The sequence below is a fragment of the Alternaria dauci genome, chromosome 5 (genome assembly GCF_042100115.1).
Source record: "Alternaria dauci strain A2016 chromosome 5, whole genome shotgun sequence".
In the NCBI taxonomy this organism is placed as follows: Eukaryota; Fungi; Ascomycota; class Dothideomycetes; order Pleosporales; family Pleosporaceae; genus Alternaria; species Alternaria dauci.
In genome coordinates, this window is record NC_091276.1 from 492,159 (window position 1) to 512,680 (window position 20,522).

At 51.0% G+C, this 20,522-nt stretch overlaps 8 protein-coding genes across 8 annotated transcripts; 3 read left to right on the forward strand and 5 right to left on the reverse strand.

Annotated features, from left to right (window-relative positions):
• Positions 1–180: 180 nt before the first annotated feature.
• On the forward strand, positions 181–2,254 carry ACET3X_005702 (uncharacterized protein; the record flags this gene model as incomplete). Its single annotated transcript, XM_069452567.1, has 5 exons — positions 181–449; positions 577–894; positions 1,031–1,355; positions 1,407–1,675; positions 1,744–2,254. 5 exons carry the CDS (start codon positions 181–183, stop codon positions 2,252–2,254), a joined length of 1,692 nt encoding a protein of 563 aa, XP_069306062.1.
• A 407-nt stretch (positions 2,255–2,661) lies between these two features.
• On the reverse strand, positions 2,662–4,695 carry ACET3X_005703 (uncharacterized protein). The gene is made up of 2 exons (XM_069452574.1): positions 2,883–4,695; positions 2,662–2,815 (listed from the first exon to the last, which is right to left on the reverse strand). The coding sequence occupies exons 1-2, from the start codon at positions 4,606–4,608 to the stop codon at positions 2,664–2,666; spliced, it is 1,878 nt and encodes a 625-aa protein (XP_069306063.1). The 5' UTR covers positions 4,609–4,695; the 3' UTR covers positions 2,662–2,663.
• Positions 4,696–5,485: 790 nt separating this feature from the next.
• Positions 5,486–6,789, reverse strand: ACET3X_005704 (uncharacterized protein; the record flags this gene model as incomplete). The annotated part of the gene is made up of 3 exons (XM_069452575.1): positions 5,486–6,405; positions 6,463–6,592; positions 6,643–6,789. The coding sequence occupies 3 exons, from the start codon at positions 6,787–6,789 to the stop codon at positions 5,486–5,488; spliced, it is 1,197 nt and encodes a 398-aa protein (XP_069306064.1).
• A 1,735-nt stretch (positions 6,790–8,524) lies between these two features.
• On the forward strand, positions 8,525–10,968 carry ACET3X_005705 (uncharacterized protein; the record flags this gene model as incomplete). The annotated part of the gene is made up of 3 exons (XM_069452576.1): positions 8,525–8,542; positions 9,036–9,117; positions 9,218–10,968. The coding sequence occupies 3 exons, from the start codon at positions 8,525–8,527 to the stop codon at positions 10,966–10,968; spliced, it is 1,851 nt and encodes a 616-aa protein (XP_069306065.1).
• Positions 10,969–11,282: 314 nt separating this feature from the next.
• Positions 11,283–12,668, reverse strand: ACET3X_005706 (uncharacterized protein; the record flags this gene model as incomplete). Its single annotated transcript, XM_069452577.1, has 2 exons — positions 11,283–12,225; positions 12,298–12,668. The coding sequence occupies 2 exons, from the start codon at positions 12,666–12,668 to the stop codon at positions 11,283–11,285; spliced, it is 1,314 nt and encodes a 437-aa protein (XP_069306066.1).
• Positions 12,669–14,831: 2,163 nt separating this feature from the next.
• Positions 14,832–17,631, reverse strand: ACET3X_005707 (uncharacterized protein; the record flags this gene model as incomplete). Its single annotated transcript, XM_069452578.1, has 4 exons — positions 14,832–16,049; positions 16,104–16,186; positions 16,591–16,803; positions 16,866–17,631. 4 exons carry the CDS (start codon positions 17,629–17,631, stop codon positions 14,832–14,834), a joined length of 2,280 nt encoding a protein of 759 aa, XP_069306067.1.
• A 223-nt stretch (positions 17,632–17,854) lies between these two features.
• On the reverse strand, positions 17,855–18,946 carry ACET3X_005708 (uncharacterized protein; the record flags this gene model as incomplete). Its single annotated transcript, XM_069452580.1, has 1 exon — positions 17,855–18,946. The coding sequence occupies one exon, from the start codon at positions 18,944–18,946 to the stop codon at positions 17,855–17,857; it is 1,092 nt and encodes a 363-aa protein (XP_069306068.1).
• A 437-nt stretch (positions 18,947–19,383) lies between these two features.
• On the forward strand, positions 19,384–20,462 carry ACET3X_005709 (uncharacterized protein; the record flags this gene model as incomplete). Its single annotated transcript, XM_069452581.1, has 2 exons — positions 19,384–20,288; positions 20,345–20,462. The coding sequence occupies 2 exons, from the start codon at positions 19,384–19,386 to the stop codon at positions 20,460–20,462; spliced, it is 1,023 nt and encodes a 340-aa protein (XP_069306069.1).
• Between the last annotated feature and the right edge of the window lie 60 nt (positions 20,463–20,522).

Sequence of the window (20,522 nt, forward strand, 5' to 3'; positions counted from 1 at the left end):
TGCGGGGAACGGTAATCGGACATGCACACGGCGGGACGTCGGCTTTACACTTCGTTCCGGATGTTGACAATTACCAGAACTGGCAATTGTCATCCTATAATTATCGTACGTAGCAAACGTGTTGAGTTGTGGAGGCATTATCGGCTCTTTACCAAGACATCTTCATCACCTAGCACTACGATGGGCGAATTGTTCATGCCAACCCCACAGCTCCACCACCACGTCAATGGCGACACGCCAGCGACCTTCGCACTACGTGATCAACCTATGCACGCCAACCGGCACATGAAAGTCATAGGTGTTGGAGCGGGTGCTTCCGGCCTTTGTCTTGCGTACAAGCTGAAACACTACTTCACCGACTTTACACTCAATATCTACGAAAAGAATGATGATGTTGGCGGCACATGGTTTGAGAACAGGTATCCCGGCTGTGCTTGCGATATCCCCGCGTAAGTGTGACAAAACCACACATGTTGCATTACCTAGCGACGGCAGCTCACGCAATTCTACCATACCTAGGCACAACTACACTTATAGTTTTCATCCCAACCCCGATTAGTCAGCCAATTACGCAAGCGCTACGGAGATATTCAAGTACTTCGCAAACTTTGCAGACACATATGGCTTGCGCGACTATATTTCCTGCAACCACAAAGTCACTGGCGCTGTGTGGGACGAAGGTGCAAAGGAGTGGAACGTGATAATCCAAAAGCCTGAGGGGTCTGAATTCACGCAATCCTGCGACTTCCTCATCAATGCATCTGGAGTTTTGAACAATTGGCGATGGCCCGCTGTCTCTGGTCTAGAGACCTTCAAAGGCCCGCTCTTGCACTCTGCTGCTTGGGATGAGAATGTTGATCTTACTGGCAAACGGGTGGGACTTATCGGAAATGGGTATGTTTATAGCGCACACAACATGAAATGTGCGAAGGGAAAACTGACTAGTCATACAGGTCATCTGGTATTCAGATACTCTCGCAAATTGAAAAGTACATTACTGAGTTCGATGAGTATTTCTCGGACACACTAGCTTACACTTGGCTAGGATTGCCTCGCATGTTACGACCTTCTTCCGAAGCCCAACATGGATCAGTCCCACAAAAGGTATGGAGTATCATGAGTACACCGAAGAGGAGCGCGCTGCTTTCCGAAATGTGCCCGGCAAGCACCTGCAGATGCGGAAGGCAACGGAGAAGGCCACCGCAGCCGACACCTTCCCTCTCCTAATAACCGGCTCTGCCAGTAACTTGGCGGCTGAGAGGTACATGAGGGAACAAATGAAGTTGAAGCTCAGAAATGACGAGCTTGCTTCAAGATTGTTGCCAAAGTTTCCAGTGGGATGCCGACGATTCACAGTAAGCCGCATACTGCTCCATGCTACACAGTTCCCAATCTGACATTTCTAGCCCGGCGTCGGTTATCTCGAGACCTTGAGCAAGGACAGTGTCACAGTCATCTTTGACGAGGTCGTAAAGCTCACGCCCACATCATGCATCACACGGAATAACACCGAAGTCGAGCTAGACGCCCTGATCTGCGCGACGGGCTTTGATACCTCGTTCAAACCGCGCTTCTCGATCATCGGTCGTGGCGGCAAAGACCTTCGAGAAGAGTGGGCGGACGAGCCACGCAGCTATCTCAGCATCGCAGCCCACGGGTATCCGAATTACTACATGTACGTTGCGGCCTTCAGCCCTCCTGTCGAAACTAGAGTTCCCTATACTGACGCAACCTTACGCACAGGTTCCTTGGTCCCAACAGCCCAGTCGGCAACGGTCCCTTCATCGTCGCGATGGAGACTGCGGCAGACTACATCGCTCAACTCATGAATCGCTGGCAGAAGGAAGACGTCACCTCTTTCGATCTCAAACCCGAAGCAGTCAACGACTTCATTCAACAAAAGGACGCGGCCCTAAGCAGGACAGTCTGGGCAAGTGATTGTCCTTACTGGTATAAAGACCGACGGACGGGCAGGATCATAGCACTTTGGCCAGGCTCAACGCTGCATTACATGGAGGCGCTTGCACAGCCCCGCTATGAGGACTATTACATTACATATCGGAGTGGAAACAGGTTTGCGTATTTTGGTAATGGGTTCTCGCAGACAGAGTTGTGTCCGTATATTGATCCTGTGGCGTACATTCGCGACAAAGACGATGGGGTGCCGATATCGAGGCGGCTGCAATTAGAGGGTACTTGGAACGCGAAGTCAATTGGTAACGTACTTGGTATTGTCAAAAAGCCTGCTATTTAGCCTTAAGCTTGGGTTGTTGGCTAAGGATACCATGATAGCAGTTCAACTCTAATGCTGTCTTCTCACTTACAAGTTCTGATTTCTGCTGAGCCTGGGCATCGTACTACCTCTCATACCCTCCTTATTTGACTTACATATTCGCTGTATGGGCGTAATTGCGAAGCCGTACTGTAGTTGCCATCCGCGATAACTTATGACTAACAGCGAGCTACTCACGACTTCTTAAACCTATATACTCCCATACGCAAAAGGCTCTCATCAAGAGACTTACCGCATATCAGAGAGTTGGGCATCGTACTCGTATTGTTGCAGCCAATGAAGGAAGTGGTCATACACAAAAATCACACCGAACTTCTCGTTCGCAGCCTCAAAAATGCATCGGAAAGCTGCCGCAATTCAAACAATTGATTCACGAAACATCGCTAGCAACGAAACTAGTCACGATCGACGATTTGGGGCTAAGGCCTGATGCCGGCGCAACAAAGCATGTCAAATACCGTCTAACAGATCCCTCAATAGATGATGTGGAAGAATCTTCATACGCGTAGAATTCGTCGACTCCTAAACGTCCGAGATCAGTATCAGCAAACAACATGAGAAGTTCTTGTCAGGTTTTGATTAAACTTACTCAATGCGATCAAGGCAATAGTCCATTTAGACGCAAATTGCCTTAGTACAAGGCGCGATAGATCGCGACACGATGATAACGAGATAGGGTCCTTCGCATACGTATCGGGGTGGTCGGGGAACTGGTTCACAAGCATGAAAGTGTAAAAGGGATGTGCGGTGGCGACGTGTTCTGGTTTCCATGTTGACAGTATTCTAGCTTTGTCGAATGCGAAGGAATGTGGTGACAGGCTTGCGGATGAGTTTTGCGGACCCACACCACGCATGTACCATGAAGCAGATAGCAGCATGAGATGTGTACCAATAACCCAGTTCCTGTCGTGCATGCTGGCGGGGTTGGACTTTGTGTGATTGGCTTCTAGCGACATTGATGGAGGAAGTGCCAGCCTCATGCAACTAATGTCATTTTCGATACGAATCTGCATCTCAGACGATATGCCATCTTTTCTTTGGCGAGAGCTTTGCACATGGCACATGAGGTGATTTGCGACGAGGAACCAAGCCCTAGAGCTTTGGTTCTCGGAGCGATCCAACGATTTCCAGCACGTTCCCGGGTCTGAAAGAAGTCGTGCAGATGTGATTTCCACGTCGCTGAACCACTGCTCGTCGGACACAGGAAGGAGGACTGACATGCGCGTAGAATCGATCATGACGGGGCGAGAGGAGACTATGCTTCCAAACATGTCGAGTTCCCAGACTAGCCACCATGCTCTGCGCATTTCCTCCTTCTCCGACCATGTCATATCCTGAGGCGCATTCGAATTCTCGTCGTCCAAGTCGTTCAGGCCGAGTTCGTATGCTAACTGCACGCATATGCCCGCATGAACCCATCCCTGGAAAAACACCGCCCGGTTGTAACAGTAGAATGTATACATAATGGTTCCCTGAAGATATGCTAGTGTGGGGCTAGTCAGGGCCCTGCATTTCGAAAGGTAGTCACCGGCGGTTTCAAAAAACTTGTGGCCGCGATCTACTGCTGATATTTTCACGAAAGATTTGTGGGACGAGTAGCGCGCGGCCAATGCAAAGGCGGTGGATAGTAGTAACGCTTCATCGGGCGCCAGATCCTTGAGGGGGTCGTCGCTGCATAGATGGATTCCGTATCGACGTAAGAATCTGGTCTTGTGCAGGATCGGTAGCCAAGCTTGAACGTGGTCGAAAAAAAGATCCATGAGTTCTGTAGATATGGAGGCGGCCGGATGTTGATTCCGTGGACTGTCCGGTTGGCTACTATTGCTATCGGATGAAACTGAATAGGTTGAAGGCGGTGGTAATAACGCATTCTCGAAGCCCAGCCCGCTGGTTGTGAAGTCGACCAAGTCTTGTGCTGACCTGAGCTCTCCCGGCTGGTGTGTAAGATCCAGACCATGCAGGTGCCCCAGAGCTGAGTAGTCCATGGTATCGTCCAGCATGAACATTTCGGTAAGATTAGGAGACGTCTGGTCCATAGACGGCCCGGCTGACGAGTTGTTGTCGAGAAGTGGGAAAAGCCAGTCGACGTCATCGTTGAAAGCTCGCATTGGGGGCTTCTTCCTGGGTCTGAGGCTCGGAGTTGATCTCTTTCGTTTACTAGGGAACTCGCAAAGACTGGATGTCCGATCGCATAGGCTGCATATGGGTAGTTTCCGGTCGCATCTAGTTTTCTTCTTGTGACATGATCCACAGGCTCGTCGAGAGTACGCTTGCGGCGGCGCTGTCATTGCTTCAGGTGCGGTATCTTCAGTCATGGCGAATCACAGATAATTCGGTGATGTCATCCACTTCTCGGTGTCGAGGTAGCAGTTTAAAGATCTGAGGATGGCCCCAGGTATGCAGTGTGCAGTCGGAAGACACGGGAGCGGAACGGCGGCTGACAAGCAGATATTGCGGGGCTGGCCACACCTCGGCCTTTTGCCCATATGCCCATGTAGATATTAGAAGGGGGCTCTGGGACCCCGCATTAACAAGTCCACCCCGCAGACGCATGGACCATTCCATACTAATCAGCCTGTCGCTGCGCAGAGATTTCAAGAAACACGACATCAGCGAGCACTTTATTTGTTAGAATGAAGGTGGTAAAACACTCAAGCGCTTACTAGAGACAGCACACAACTAGCCAACACTCGGAGGTGGCGCACATTATTGTTGAGACGGCGTGACGACAACAGCCCTCGCCGGCAGACGTCGGTGGTGACATCATCTGCGGCGCGTTGACTTTCGCCCTAAAGACGCAGCTTTCGTCCGACCTTAGCAGCATCAGCGACGCTCTCAACGTGGCCCGGCCCGAGCCTCGAGTAATATAAAAAAAAGTACGGCAGATCTTCGATCCAATTAAGCAAGAGCTCATGTCCGCTGGAGAACTCAATTAATAGTTCACAGCGAATACACTGCAGAATGGCAACACTGCAGAGGAGGCGAGGGCACCGGTCAAGGACGCCACAGAGGTTGGTAAAAGCGACACTAGATTGGTGTAAGACATCAGGAACAAAACACTACAAGGACAAGCCAACGCAGGTATATATAATGCACGAAGTGTCAAAACTCCATCTATGTAGATACAGCGTAAGGTTGTTATCGATATCAGAGACCCACTCAACCATGCCTCGACGAAAAAGATGCTCGCTTTCATTTCGCCAATCCACACTCAATCAAGGCCTTCTTACCCTTCGTACCCTCCTCCTCCCACCAGATGTCTCTTATCTCCAGTCCCACCTTTCCTATCAGCTCCTTCCACTGACCCATAGTGCGTTCTCCTGAGGCCAAGTTCATCATCTGCCAATCCATCTTGGCATCGAAGTGATCAAACTCCGTCTCTGCCAGAATGACCTCGTGAATCAATACCAAACTGTCCTCGGCCATTGCATCGACGATATTCTTCAAGATGATAACGGCTTGCATCTCCGGCCAATCATGCAGAAGCATACGCAGGTAGAAGGCTTTGGCGCCCTTCAAACACTCTGGCATGGGGTCAAAGAAACTCTGTCCGACTGTCATCGCTCCATCAGGCAGCTCCTTAGCCTGCGCTATCACACTAGGAAGATCCAACAGCACGCATACGCCCTGCATTCCCTGCGCACGCTCGGAGAACTTGCGGACTTGATGGCCTATACCGCCGCCAATATCAATAAACAGGACGCGCGAAGGTTCACTGATGGCAAGGCGCTCCTTGACAGGGTACGCTGCAACAAACGTGTCGTGCTCGCCTGGCTTCCGGAGTGTCATTGTCTCATTGAATGCATTGAACATGCGCGCGTTCTCGGGCTTGTTCATGTAGTCAAAGTAAGTCTCGCCTTTGCATCCGTAGGCGTTGACAAAGGGACTTTCGCGCGCGTCCACGGGGTGTTTGTACCCGTTTGCAGCGAAGTAATCGGGAAACCTCACGGCTGAGCGGAAGTGGTATGAGAAGTGTATGACTGCGCTGCGGAGGGGCGAGCCATCAGCCAAGGCACGACCAAAAGCAGAGGGGGTGTATTTTGGTGGGGAGTCTGCTGGGGTTGTGGTGGCAGGAGTGAAGACCTCAGGAACCAAGAGTCGGAGAATACGTTCTGGAGGTGGTTAACCCGTGGTTTCTTGTTGTACTTCTGATATGAGGAAAGCCTTACGGATCAGTCTTATGTCTGCTTTGCTCTTCTTTGCTAGTTCAGCAGCGGTGATTGGCTCATCGTGTGCTATGGCAATGTCGACGAGTTTGAGGTCGACGGCGATGATGATAACGATTGGGTCGTAAAGCGACTGGTATCATTAGCTCTTTGTTACATCGTCTCGTAATCGGAAAGACTCACAAAGAAGTGACGCAGAAACTTCTCCAAAGGATTTTCCAAGGCGAGTGTAAGCTTCTCGGAGGCTTGCAGTAAAGCGAGGCGATCACTCTCCACAAGCCCTGCTGGTCCCTTACTGGCAAGGTCAAGGATATCTTGGGCGAGCGTCATGTTGCGATGACTTGTCTCTATTCTTTGCTGACGGAGTTGGGATAGTTGACCGGCGCTCTAGTCCCCTCAAGCAGCACTTATACATCCGCGCTCGGTGTACGGTCAGACTCATATCAATAGTAGAGACATCGCTCCCCGAGCGAGAAGATCACCATATGGAAGGCTTCTACCTTGCCATGTCGTCACCGTGTTCATGATACGACATGTGATCAGACTGATCAAGCTACCGCGGTCAATCACGTGTGTGTTTCGTTCCTATGCCAAGTTCGTAATGTACCGAGTCCGTGAAGATACCGAAGATGGGAATCCACCGAGATCACCATAATCCAGAAGGAGAGCAGGCATGATCAAACATCAATGGCAATCTTCCTTCAAGCTAACCTGGTGGCCAATGCTTGTTGCAGTGCTCAATTTATTGCTCGATGTGTATAGGCGATTAGCAGATGTGTATCGCGTATATGTTCATGCGAAGCATATCGGTTCTTTTGTCAGTGCTAGGGCTAAACCGCTTCTGGTCTGGGATTTGCTACTCAGAAGAATAGACTCTTTAGTATGGCCGCTCCACGAGTGAACGGTAAATCTCACCGCTCTTCAAGGTTCAACAGCTGATAGATCTTCAGAGCCTGTAAATGCGCCGAATATTTGAAGAGCAGAGTGTATGAATATACCGAGCACTTGGATGCATCGAGTATGTGGATATAGCAAGAAGAAAGGGCTCCAGGGCGGAGGCGGAAGAAGTCTTTGCAGCAAACGGGTAACCCGATTAGGCATCGCGAGACTTGTTTAGGTAATCGTTGTCGCGAACTCGAAAGAATGCCGTCTCTCCATTCATGCTTCTCCAATTCGATGGTCGTCGCCTTTCTCAAGATTTTGCGCATCGGTGCCACACGAACTCTCACCGACTCCTACCTGATCATGTATCGCATTTCGCCCAAGCAACTACGATGAGGGCGTCGCGACGTGTTCCACGGGTCACCCACAAAAAGAAAGGTTTCGTTCCGTTGAATCTCCCCGTCAGCTTGTTCATTTGTGGACTTGCAGCAATGCGCAAAGGAATGAGGCCGCCAAAAATCGACTGAACCGAGTCTGCTGCCGGCATCATTAATGCGTCCAATGAGCGACAACATGCCAGAATGAATGAAAGGTTCACCGCCCCATGACACGCCACTGTAAGGACTATGGCTCGGAACACCGGCTCACGAAAACTGCACCGGCACATAAACATACGCATCGCGTACGATCGTATGGAGCAGTCATTCCGTATGCGAATAAAGTTCGGCATACCCAGATACTTCTGGATGTATCGAATACGTGCGCATCGCTGTTCATTGGTGGTGGCTTAGCTTCCCCGCACTTCCGGAGAACGCTCCTTGAGCCGTCGCATTGGCACCTGTCACTAGCACCATCAACAGGTGTGCGACTGCAGACTCCGGCCCTACCTGCTGGGCGGGCTTACATGAAGGTACGTAGATCGACATTGAGCCGCGATCTCGCGTAACCCCAGGCTCGGCAATGACGATTCTGCCTTGGCCTAGGACAGTCTACCTAGGGACCATCGCGCGAGAATGCATATGCGCTATTGCGCGGTGCCACGAATGGCCTTCCCTTTTGCAAGGTACGAGAATTTCCAGTAACGTTGAACAGCACGCTGCTCTACTCTACGTGTTTCTCCTCCGTGTTGTCATCGTTGCCGGTGTAAGCAAGGCACCTTTGGAATCACCGCCTTCACCGGATCATGTACCATGCTCTCATTGTAAGAAGCCAAGATCTATCGCAACTGGGCTCATCCCGACATGAGTCGTTTTCATGACATGCAAATCGAGCATCACCGGCTTTGGCGGAGTCGTCCGGCACTCTCGGCGTGGCTGACAGCAACTCCAGAGCTTGTTTTTTCAGCATGCAGTTGCGTGTACCAAGGCGCAGGAAGCCCACGCCTAAGGCCTTGGCTATTCCGTCCTTGATTCGCCCATAATAGCAAATACATTAGCTAGGTATAAAGAGATACATCCGCTCTACCGTGCTTGTATACCTTCCTCAGTACCACCATCTCGAAAAACGTGAGGCCAATTCGTTTTGCGCTCTTCTGATCGACTGGATCAAGGTGCAGGAAAAAGAGAGACAAGATGCGGTATTTCACCGCAGCTCAGACGTCGACATGTCTATTGCTTTCGATCTCGTCTTTGGCCAGCATAGCCTCTGCTTGGCCAACGTACAATCTACACAATTCACAGCTAGGGAAACGGCAGGGGCCAGCCGACCTTCCACAGCAAGGAGGTCAAGATGATGAGCCCGTTTTCAATGAAGAGTACGACTTCATTGTCGCAGGTGGTACGTACCATACTTTGATCCCCCCAAAGCTGCTCCAGCCTTACATCCCATTCGCACCCACTTGTCAGCATGTCTCGAGGAATTCACTAACAGTATGCAGGAGGAACAGCGGGTATGGTTCTGGCTAATCGCCTTACAGAATCTGGACGCTTTTCTGTGCTTGTCCTTGAAGCTGGCCCTGGCCCGGAGCAGGTCCTATCATACGAATCACCGGGTGGCAATCAGTTCATCAAAGGCAGCGTGATCGACTGGGGTCTTTTGACTACACCACAAGAACACTTGAATAATAGAACCCTGCAATACCTTCGTGGACGAACCCTCGGTGGCTCTAGCACGACAAATGGTCTTTACTATGCACGAGGCTCAGCCAGCGTGTACGACCATTGGGCCGAGTTAGGCAACCCAGGATGGGGCTGGAACGATGTGTATCGCCTGTTCAGGAAGAGTACCAAGATGAATGCGCCCACCGCAACGCCAGAGCTTTCAGTGTTCAGCCAAGACTACAAGACGTTTAACGCTGATGCGTATGGCGGAGGACCACTCGAGCTGGGCTTCCAAGGATATGTCCCGCCATCTACGAACGGATTCATCGTCGCTTGCAGCGAAGCCGCGAACATACCCATTGTTGAGGATCTCAATCTTGGTGACGGCGTGGGTGTGAAGCACGGAACGGCTACCGTCAACAGTATGCTACGAAGAAGTTCTAGTTACGACAGCTTCTACCAACAAGCTCGCAACCGAACAAATCTAAGGGTATTGCACGATGCGCCTGTCACTGGCATCGTTTTCAGCAGTCCATCTAGCAATGCGACAAACTCCACCAACAGCAGACCGCGTGCCATCGGTGTCAGCTATATAAACCAGCTGACTGGCTTCTCAAGTCAGGCAAGAGCACGAAACGAAGTCATCGTAAGCATGGGTGCTTTCCACTCGCCCCAGCTCCTCATGGTCTCCGGCATTGGCCCAGCTGCCGAACTTGAGAAAGTCGGCGTACAGCCCGTCGTAGTCAATGAGAACGTTGGCCGCAATCTCAATGATCACTCTGTGTTCAGTATCATGGCGCGTGCGCAGGACAATGCCTCCACAACAGACATGTCTCGCACGCCCCAGAATCTGCGTGCCGCTCAAGAAGCATTCTACCAGAATCTCACCGGCCCATACACCGCTCCATCTGGTGTGACGAACGGCTTCCAAAAGCTCACTGAGGACCAACTCCGCGAAATTGGCGCGCAGGCCGTCATTGACGCTGGTCTAGCGAACCAGACACACATTGAGTACCTATTCGAGAGTGTCTGGTACCCATGGATTCCGACACCATACTGGGCGCCACTACCAAACGACTCGTACATCTCCGTCACGGCATCTAGCATGGTTCAGCTGTCTCGTGGTACAGTGACCCTCCGCAGTGCCTCCATGTCTGATAGCCCCCTCATCAATAGCAACTACTATGCCGATCCCACCGATGGCGCCGTTGGTATTGCTTCGTTCAAGTACCTCCGCGCCATCCTTCGCCACCCAGCCTTGTCCCGCTTCACAATCGGGCCGAACGCTGGTGAAGTCAGCCCTGGTCCCGCGGTCGCTGACGATGACGATGAAGCTATCCTGGAGTACATCAAAGCGAACACGATCCCGAATTGGCATGCGACTGGTACGAATCAGATGCTGCCATTGGAGAATGGAGGTGTTGTTGATAGTAGGCTGAGAGTGTATGGAGTCGATGGACTGAGAGTCATCGATTGTAGTATTGTGCCGGTACTTCCAGATGCTAACATCTTGGCGAGTATCTATATGGTTGCTGAGAAGGGTAGTGAAATGATCAGGGAGGACTGGGGCGATGAGATGTCTGATTGAACGTAGAAGCACTTCGGATATGCATAAAAGCATGACAAGAAACATTTACTACTATCTACATCGACTTGCCTCCTCGCGCAGAAGCTACAAGATGATGTGTGCCCACAGACTTCGCTGACCTCAGTAGTCCTGGTTCTAGCGTAGACGTCGGAGCATCAGTCTAAGTCCAAACATTTCGTCGTCAAACGAGGATACCTTAACCTACACCTGACATGTCAAGCAACGTCGTGCAGACGCGTTGCTGGTTTCCAGGATAGCTTCAGCATCAACCAACTCATTCCAGAGACCAACAAACGGCATGTGCGAGCATCTCGTCAAATCATACCGGCCCACCTCATAATATTCTGCTGCTCTTGCAGCACGACAGGATCGTCAGGCGCCATCACCAGAGCTTGGCTGATAAACATCAAAGCCATGGGAGCCTCAAAGACGTCGCCCCAAATCCTAATGCACAGTGCCCTCCGGTACGCATAATTGGCTGCGAGAGTGTCGGGAATGCTCCAGGTATACCCCTCTTTCCAGTATCCTTTTTGAAGGCACATTTCGACCGACTGCAAGTCAAACTCTACCGACAACTTCTGCCGCTTTCGAACATTGAATGGTGTAGCAGCAACATCAGAGCACCCACCCCACAATACGATGCTGGCTTGTATCCAATTAAGACCGAGGGAGCAGTCCAGCAATGCCAACTTTTCGATTTCGTCCTCCCCACCCGTATTCGTAAGCTTTGTCCAGACTTTACTTTGGCGCATACGGCTCACCTTCGCCAATGCGTCTTCCCAGATTGATATTGTATCGTTGACACTACCCTCCTGGTAAAGCTTCATCCCAATCTCTTTCATCCCTATCATGACATCGAAGTCGTTGTCAAACCCTTCAAACTCGTCCGATGTCATCCTACTTCTGAGCTTAGCCACCATCTTTGGTGTCACAGGTCCGTGAACCTCGACGCTTTTGATGTCTCTTAGTGAAAGTAAGGGTTGCAATATCGTCTTTTGAGTAGTCTCGGAGAAGAAGCCGGCAAGATCGTCCCGATACCATGGGCGCTCAAGCTCGAGCATCGGAACCACTTTGATTACCATTTCTAGGGATATAGCTAGCTCTGGTATATAGGGCTCTGCTCTCTTGAAGTTGTCGCAGAACACCTTAAGGTCGGTTGCACGGATGACCACGTCAGCCAGCTCGGACTTGCATGATTTGTCCTCATTCTTGCGGAGTGGGCGCATCGCTGACGACATAAAGATGTCTACCAAGTGTCTATGTATGAACTGTCAGTAAGCCAATATCACGCAATAACTCGGGAAGTCGAGCAAGGAGACCCTAACATACCCGCTGAAATGCGCTGCACAGAGCTTCCTCGCGACGACTGCAACACCCAGACAGCAAGTCATTTCTTCGAGAGGTAGAGCTTCTGGACAGCAGATACGAATGAAACGGTTGGTTTTAACCATGACATCATAGGCTTCGCGATGGATCTGGCTATTGACACGAAGGATGGTCGGGTCGTTCGTGCGCGGAACGATGAAAGCGCCCGATGTATCAGGACCGTCTTTGAGAAAGTTGTCGCGAAACACCTGAGTGTTGTCTTGGGATTTGCCAAACGAACAAAGCAGTAAAGTGTAAACTTTGTTGCGCAGCTCTCTGGGAAGATCCATGAAGCGGAAGGGCGTGACAGGGTCGGTGGTAGCCATATTAGCCATGCTAGCGGTAACGTTGTCGATGTTGGCCATCTCAGTGTTGGGTATGACCGCCTTGTTCGTGACGACCGGGTGCGGGTAGACTGGAGATGCGAGAGAGAAGATGGTGGGGTAGCGTGTTGTTTTGATAACCACTGTGCGTAAGTGGGCTTGGCGTTCACTGAGTGACGGTGACGCAGCGGAAACTCACTGAGCAGTGGGAGCAAACGAAGCTAAGCGAGCAGACTCACCTATCACCGTCGCGGTCTGTGAAGATTGCTGAACGGCGTCGCATTTCGTGAACCATTGCATATTGGCTTGGGATTAGAGACACAAGAAGATACTCACGATACGAAGTCAGCAAGTGCAATCCACTATTCTGCAAGAACTACAGGAATACTCAAATTGTTATCAAGTCTTCACTATAAAGGATAAGGCTCAGTAAGAGAGGACAAGAAATCCAAAGCCGTTCACGCCAGTGCACTTCGTCCACAATCGATTCTTGAACCCCCAATCAATGAGATATGGGCCAAAGCCTAGCACTAAAAGAAGAGTGTGAAGTAATATACCAGCTGTAACAAAGTCTCCCACATCAGAGCAAGCCCGCGACCGAATTCAGGTTCGCATCGAAATCCCTCCCAGAAAGACACCACTTGACGATGACGGCGCGTGCCTTCTGCATATCTGTGTCGTCGGGACAAAGATTAATCGCAATAACAATCAGGCGGAGAGCCAAAGTAGCGTCACTGATACTGCCGTAAAGGAGAGTGAGTATTGCCCATCGATGAAACGTCGTGGCAAGCAGAAGATCCGAAGGATTCCATTTATGTTTTCCTTCCAGTAGCCTGCCTCTGTGCACTTCCGCGATGCGACAAAAGTACAATCCGTCATGCTGTTGAGTGTATCCCTCCACAATGTGAGGTTACCTCCTTTTATCGCAGCAGAGTACATCTCGTAAATGGCAAGGGAACGACCCAGACAGCAATTGAACTGTAGTTCGACGATCGTGTCGACGAATGCATCTCCTCCCAACAATATAAGGTTGCTCCATGAGGTTGATACGCGGGCACCATCAATCTCTGCCATACACTGGGCCCATAACGCTCCTGCTGCATGTTCGAAGCCCTCGTCCAATTTCTTTTGCGCGTCACGTCTATAGCTTCTGATCTTCTGAAGTAGCTCGAGAGGACTTGTCCATCGGTTCTTGCGCATGTCGTTCGCTGTTGTGATCGCGAGTTGGGGTGATACGTGGCCATACACGCGGACGTCTCGGACTCCTCGGATGTGGGTTGAGAAAGGAGCTGATAAACTCTGCTGCACCTCTGTGGACAAGAACGTATCAAAAGCGTTTCTGTATAGCGGAGTCGGTTTGTCAAGAAGAGGCGCGACCTTCAACTCAAACCTGACAGTCCCATCGTAAAAGAATCGATTGAAGATATTGCACAAGGGCGACAGGTCTCTTAGAAGGACCATGACGCTCATCGGTGGCTCGCTTGAAGGACGCAGGGATGATGTCGACTTCGATAATATGACCTCGAGCATGAAGCCGTTGAATTGAGAGATGTGCTACTTGTTCGGATTGATGATTGTGACATTGCTTTTCTTGAGAATTCTGGTAAAAGGCAGATTCGTGGTTGTGTGGACGGCGATGAATCGGTTGGTCATTACCATGAAGTCGTAGGCTTCATGATTTGCTCGACGGTTGACGAGGAGGATAGCTGTATGGGCGCAGTGACCAGCTACATCAAGAGGTAATCGCAAGCGCTCAAGGGACTGTGTGGGAGGAGGGCCGAAGGCACATAGCAAAAGAGCGTATATCTGATTGCGAAGTTCTCCGGGCAAGTCCTAAAGGTTGGTACGTGTAGTCAGTTTCTGTCTCGCATGCAATCCGTAGATACCTTATGAACCATCAAGCGAAAGGGCTGTTATGCGTGCCTGTTAAGACGATGAATTTGATTGGAAGCCATGCTAAGTATGTTTTGTTCAATGGAGGAGCGGTGAGAAAGGAAGTGAGTGTGAGAGGATTGGAGAAGTAGCAGTTGAGCGCTTTAGCCAAAATGGTCCTAGCTTCCCCGTTAAACACCAAGACCTCTGCGGTGAAACAGACGACTCGGAACATAGAGGTCAATCACCATCCTCAAGCAGTATCGAAGAGACCTATGGTCATAAATGTGACTGAAATTGGTTCTAGAGACTTTGCTTCCAAGCGAGTATGTTCTTGCGTTCTTCCATGAGCGCAGCATCTCCCGGTTGCGAACGGATTGCGGCATCGATGTACATCAATGCGCGATCTGCATTCTGAGAATTTGCTTCTAACCTCATGAATAGCGCATAACGATATCGCAATTTAGCGAGATGCTGAACAGATGGCTTATACTTGTAGCCGGATTTCCAGAAGCCTTCTTTCATCGCCCGAACAGCACCCATCAGCGCACCTTCAGCCAGAATGTCGGAACCAAACGAGAACGTCTGCATATTGCCGATCTGAATGTGGGCAATGTTGAGTTGCATCAGGAAATATAGTGGGGCAATTTGCGAGGCGAACTCATCACCTCCACGGCGAACCAGATTTGGCCAAGAACTAGACTGATGCAACCCTTCGAGCTCGTAAACAGCATCCTGCCAGCCAATACAAGCCTCCTGGGTGTCTCCGTCTTTGAACATTTGTGTATACTTGTCTTTCTCTGCCGCGAACTGTGCGAGAACCAGTGCAGGGTTGGAATATCGGTCTTCGGCGAGACTTTGACGTACAGCAACTGCCAGGGCACTGTCGACGTGGCCTTTGATTTCGACAGACTTGTATCCATACAGTTTGGCCATGAGAGGCTTGAACAGTGTTTCCTGCGTCTGTTTGGTGAAGAGACTGGCGAAGGTGGGCGATAATGTGTTGCCTTGAACGGAATCTAAGACCGGAGCCATAGTAATAGATATTCTTACTTTATCGATGAAGCTTGGATCGTGTAACTGTCCGTCGTTTAATGCTTCGCAAAATCTTTCAATATCACTGTGAAGAATCATAGCCGCGACGGGTTCACGTAGACCATGGGGGTCATTGTAGCTATCATGGGAAGTAGAGGCTTTGCGCGGGGTTTTGAAACCGATGTGCACACTAAGCACATATCCCTTGAATTTGTCGACGACCTCTTTGTCAATCGCGATCATGCGAATCGCCCGCCCCATCAGAGGACCTCGCATGGGAAGACCTCGCGACGACGTGATCTTGACGAAGCGGTTGCTCTTGACCATGACATCATAAGCCTCGCGATATGTTTCCTTGGATGTTCGTAGTATGTTGGCTTCGACATGATGTTCCGCAAGATCCTCAGTGAAGAAAGATGAGGTATTTTTTGTGGTTGGTGGTGGCTCGAAACTGCAAAGCAGAATACGATAGATCTTGTTGCGTATCTGTGGTTTTGCAAGTCAGCGCCAGATATGTGGAAGAAGATTGGGCATATCTACCTCGCCAGGAAGGTCACGGAAGGGGAACGGACTCGATGACGCCGCAGTAGCCATCGTAGTTTTAGCCAGGCCTGGGGTTGTGCCTGAATACAAGAGTGTACGTGAATGAAGTTGCGTTTCAAAGATTCTCTATACGCTCCGTATATGTTTGATACGTTTTTAAGAAGCTGATGGTTGGGAAAGAGGCTTGTAGGAGAGTTGAGGTGTGCGGCGCGGGGAAGTTGTTGAGCTAAATTAGGGTTTGACGCTAAAACGCGAAGACATGTGACTTTAGGAAAGGAGCCTCGACGCGTAATACGCTTAGATTTCCATCCAACAAGTGGTCGTGTTCATCCTTCAATGACTACTTCTATAACGCCGATGACAACGTCACGCAGAGTGGTGCATCGCATCTACTAGATCGGCGCCATCTCAACCACGGCTGATTCTGTCTTATCATGCCTCGCCACTGACACGATCTTCAGCCCAGCCTTCGCCGCAAGCTCACCAAATGCCTTCTCACTGCGCACCTTGCCGCCAATATTCAGGATGAACATATCGACGGTGCTAGTATACACGCTTGGCTGTTCAGGACGCAGATACTCAGCAATCAGCACCCGCGAGTCTTCCGCGCAAGCCGCGCGCACGTTCTTCAGGATCTGAAGGGCTTCGTGGTCGGACCAGTCGTTCAGAACACGACGGATGTAGTACACAAGGGCACCTAGAGCGGTCGGTCAGTTCATTCTGGAAATGGTGTATCGCGAGAACGCCCGATTGCCATACCTTTAGTAGGTTGTTCTCCGAAGATGCTGGACCCAATCTTCTTGACCGGTCCTAAAACAGCGGAATCCTTGTGCTCTGCCACCGCCTCGTCAATGACATGCGGCTGATCTTGCAAAACACATCTGGCTGCTGGAATCGCTGGTGTCTCCTGCAGAATATCTTTCAACGCCTGTCCTTTACCTCCGGCAACATCAACAATAAGCTCCCTCTCCCCATCCCCTGCAGCATATGTAGCAACCCAGCTAAAATCGTATACTCCAGTGACCGGAATGTCGCCATCGATCGCCATCGCGCCATTCATCTTCGTCGCCAGACCTGGAATAGCCGCCATGATCTCGTACGCCGTCTTGTCAGGCATGCCTAGCGCAAATCCACCCGGCGACCGATTCGACCTAGGCGGCTCCGCGAGCCCATTCTCCGCGAAATACGCCGTCCACCGCGTCGTTGGTCCCATAAAGAAGTCGAAGAGATACGAGTAGAATTGCGCGACGCGCGGGTCTGTGAAGGCCTTGGACGAGGGTGAATGGGCCACGTGGCCGGGTGCCGGCGATGTCAACACACCGATGGAGAGGAGGAAAGCAGCGAAACGTTCGATGAGTTTGTAATCTACTTTCAGCTTTGCTGTAAGGTCTTCGAGAGAGATACCCTCATCCGGAATGGCATCGAAGATGCCGTGCTCGACGAAGACACGCATTACGCCCATTTCAGCCATGGACGCAAAGTAACGGCCGACGGGCGTCTCCGCCAGAGAGAATTCGGAAGCCATGGTTGGGTACTGGTTGTATAGATAGATGGATGGCACAGGAAACAAGAAGATGGTCTGAAGAATGCGGGACTGTGCGAGGCCGTTATATATATCGTACGTCTACGAAGCCAAGAACCCATGCACGGTAATCAAGACTACCCAACTTACCGACTCCGAGTAGGACGCTTACACGGCACTAATTCGGTGTTGATGCTCTAACACACAACCTTACTGGACTCAAGGTTTAGTACGCGATCATCGAGCCACTTGTGACAGCACTCGTCTTCCCAAACGCGTCCCGTACAAGCTCCTGGGCCCAATTCGGCCACCCTTTCAACCACGATATTGGCGCGCCCCAGCTAGGAATGAAAAGCTGCGCACCACGTTTGCTAATAACCTGCTTTACAATGACCTCCGCAACCTCCTCCGGCTTCATCATAGTCTCAAGAATCTTTGGATCCTGGCCGCTCTCCAATATCATGTTCTCAATCAATGGTGTGCGCACAAAGGCTGGGTGTGCAATCGTAGTTTTGACACCGGACGCTTTATACCAGATCTTCAACTCACTCGTTAGACCCTCGTGGAACGACAAGGCCGCGGTCTTAGTCGCCACGTAGTCCGCATTCGCCGAGTTCGTTAGGAACGAGTTCACACTCGCAACCGTCACGACGTGGCCTTTGTTCTTCGCTACCATGTCGGGGACGAACTGCTTGACTAACCGCCAGTGCGAAAGAATGTTTACATCGAAGATTCGGCTGAGGAACTCGCTTGGGGTCTTCAGGATGGTGTGAGAACCCGTAATACCGGCGTTGTTGACGAGAATTGATGGATGGCCAAGGTCGTTCCGTATCGTGTCTGCTGTTTCTGCTATTGCTATCGGGTTGGAGATGTCGCACCGGAAGTACGTCAGCAGGTTGTTTGATGCGAATGCACTGGGTGCGCCCTGCACGTCGAGCACTGCTACCCGGATCCCGTGGGACGTGAGAGCCTCCGCGATGGCTCTACCGATTCCGCTGCATCCTCCGGTGACGACTGCTATCTCAGAGGACCAGTTCCAACCGCTTCCCGCGCATATCTGCCAGTTATTCGTGGCCCACGCGTTTAGCGCTGCGTTGATCTTCCTGGTCACTCCGACAGTAACCAGGAAGCCGAGTAGTCGAATTAGATTGGGTGGGTCAATGATTCTGGAGAAGGATGTTGCTTCCAATGCGTCTTGCCATGTTTGTTCCGGGGTGTAGAGCAGCAATCCGAAAATAGGCCCGGTGATGATGGGCTGGAACGCGCATTTGGCGAGAAGGGCTAGCCCTTTGAGAGGGACTTCCAGGAGTGCAGGCATGACTTTTCGAGCGAATTGGTAAAAGAAGACGGACAAAATCCAACAGCTCCTTCCTTTGAAGCTTGAATGTCACGATGCGAGTCGCACGCTAGTATGGAAGGCCCACTTGATTGGCTAGGCGGTAATCCGGCGGCTTTGGGGAACTTCTGGATGCGACTCGAGGTCCCTCCGACTAGGCGAAAACTCGGTGGCTCTTGCGCTCACCGACACAACCCAGGATCCCGCGATCTCCCTGTTGTAAGGTTTGGGTGAGCAGGATAATGACGACGTGGTCAACTGCTGCAGGGCTGGCGAATACGACACAGGGCCTTTTCGACCCACACATCGAGACACTTCAATGTCTAGGGCTTACCGCTGCAACTAAGATCACAGATATTGTAAGGTACTCCGACAGTGGACCATGAAAAACAATTCCGCATACCGATACACCAGTCAACATGTCTTCATGGGACCCAATCCGCAGCCGCCTCATCTTCCAAAGCGGCATAGGCTTCATATACCGCCAACTGTTCATGCACCCCCCTCCAATCGCAGCACACGTCAAGCTTGATGGCCAGACAGCCATAATCACCGGATCGAATACCGGTCTAGGTCTCGAAGCAGCACGGCAGCTTCTCCAGCTAGATCTTTCTCGGCTGATACTAGCCGTCCGGTCCCAAGCCAAGGGCGACGTCGCAGCAGAAGCCCTGCGCATTGAGTTTCCACACGCTCAAATCGAGGTCTGGATCTTAGACATGGAAGATCCGGATTCTGTCTCTGCGTTCGCCATGAGATGTCAGAGTCTGGGCAGGATTGACATCGTCATTCTCAACGCTGGTGTGCAGAATAAGGACTGTGTCGTCTCGGCCAAGACAGGAGAAGAGCAGACGTTCCAAGTCAACTACCTCTCAACAATCATGCTAGCTGTGCTTCTCTTGCCGATTTTGAGATCAAAGAGCGGTCTGGCTGGAAAGCCAGCTCGGCTTACGGTGGTGACATCTACGACTGCATATTTTGCGGACTTTGATCACGAGAAGCCAATCTTGCCCCAGTTTGACGAGAAGTACGATCCTACGAAGTGGTATGCGCGCGAGAAGTTGCTGCAAATGATTGTTCTAAGAAGACTGGCAACGCTGATTGACCCGGACGAAGTGATCATCAACACAGTCTGCCCGGGGTTGGTAGGAGAGACGGAGATCTGGCGTACCATCAATACTAGTGCTGTCCTGAGATTTATGTTCTTGGTGTACTTTGCTTTGTTCGGCAGGAGCTTGAAAGAGGGCGCGAGCACGTACGTTCATGCCGTGGCTGTCGCAGGACGAGAAAGTCATGGAGGTTTCTTGAGCGAGTGGGGAGTACGCCCGTGAGTTAGAGTCCACTTGAAAGCGCTTCACCCAGTCTTTGCTGACATTGTGCTAGATACCCTGTTCTCATGTATTCAAAGCGCGGTGAGGATCTACAAAAGAAGGTTCTCATCGAGACCAGTAACATATTGACATCCTTGAATGTCTCACATGCTCCAATGCATGATTTCTAGTCAGGAGAATGGAAGCCTTTGGTGTTCATCGGAACGTTCCGACACGGAATACACACCTGT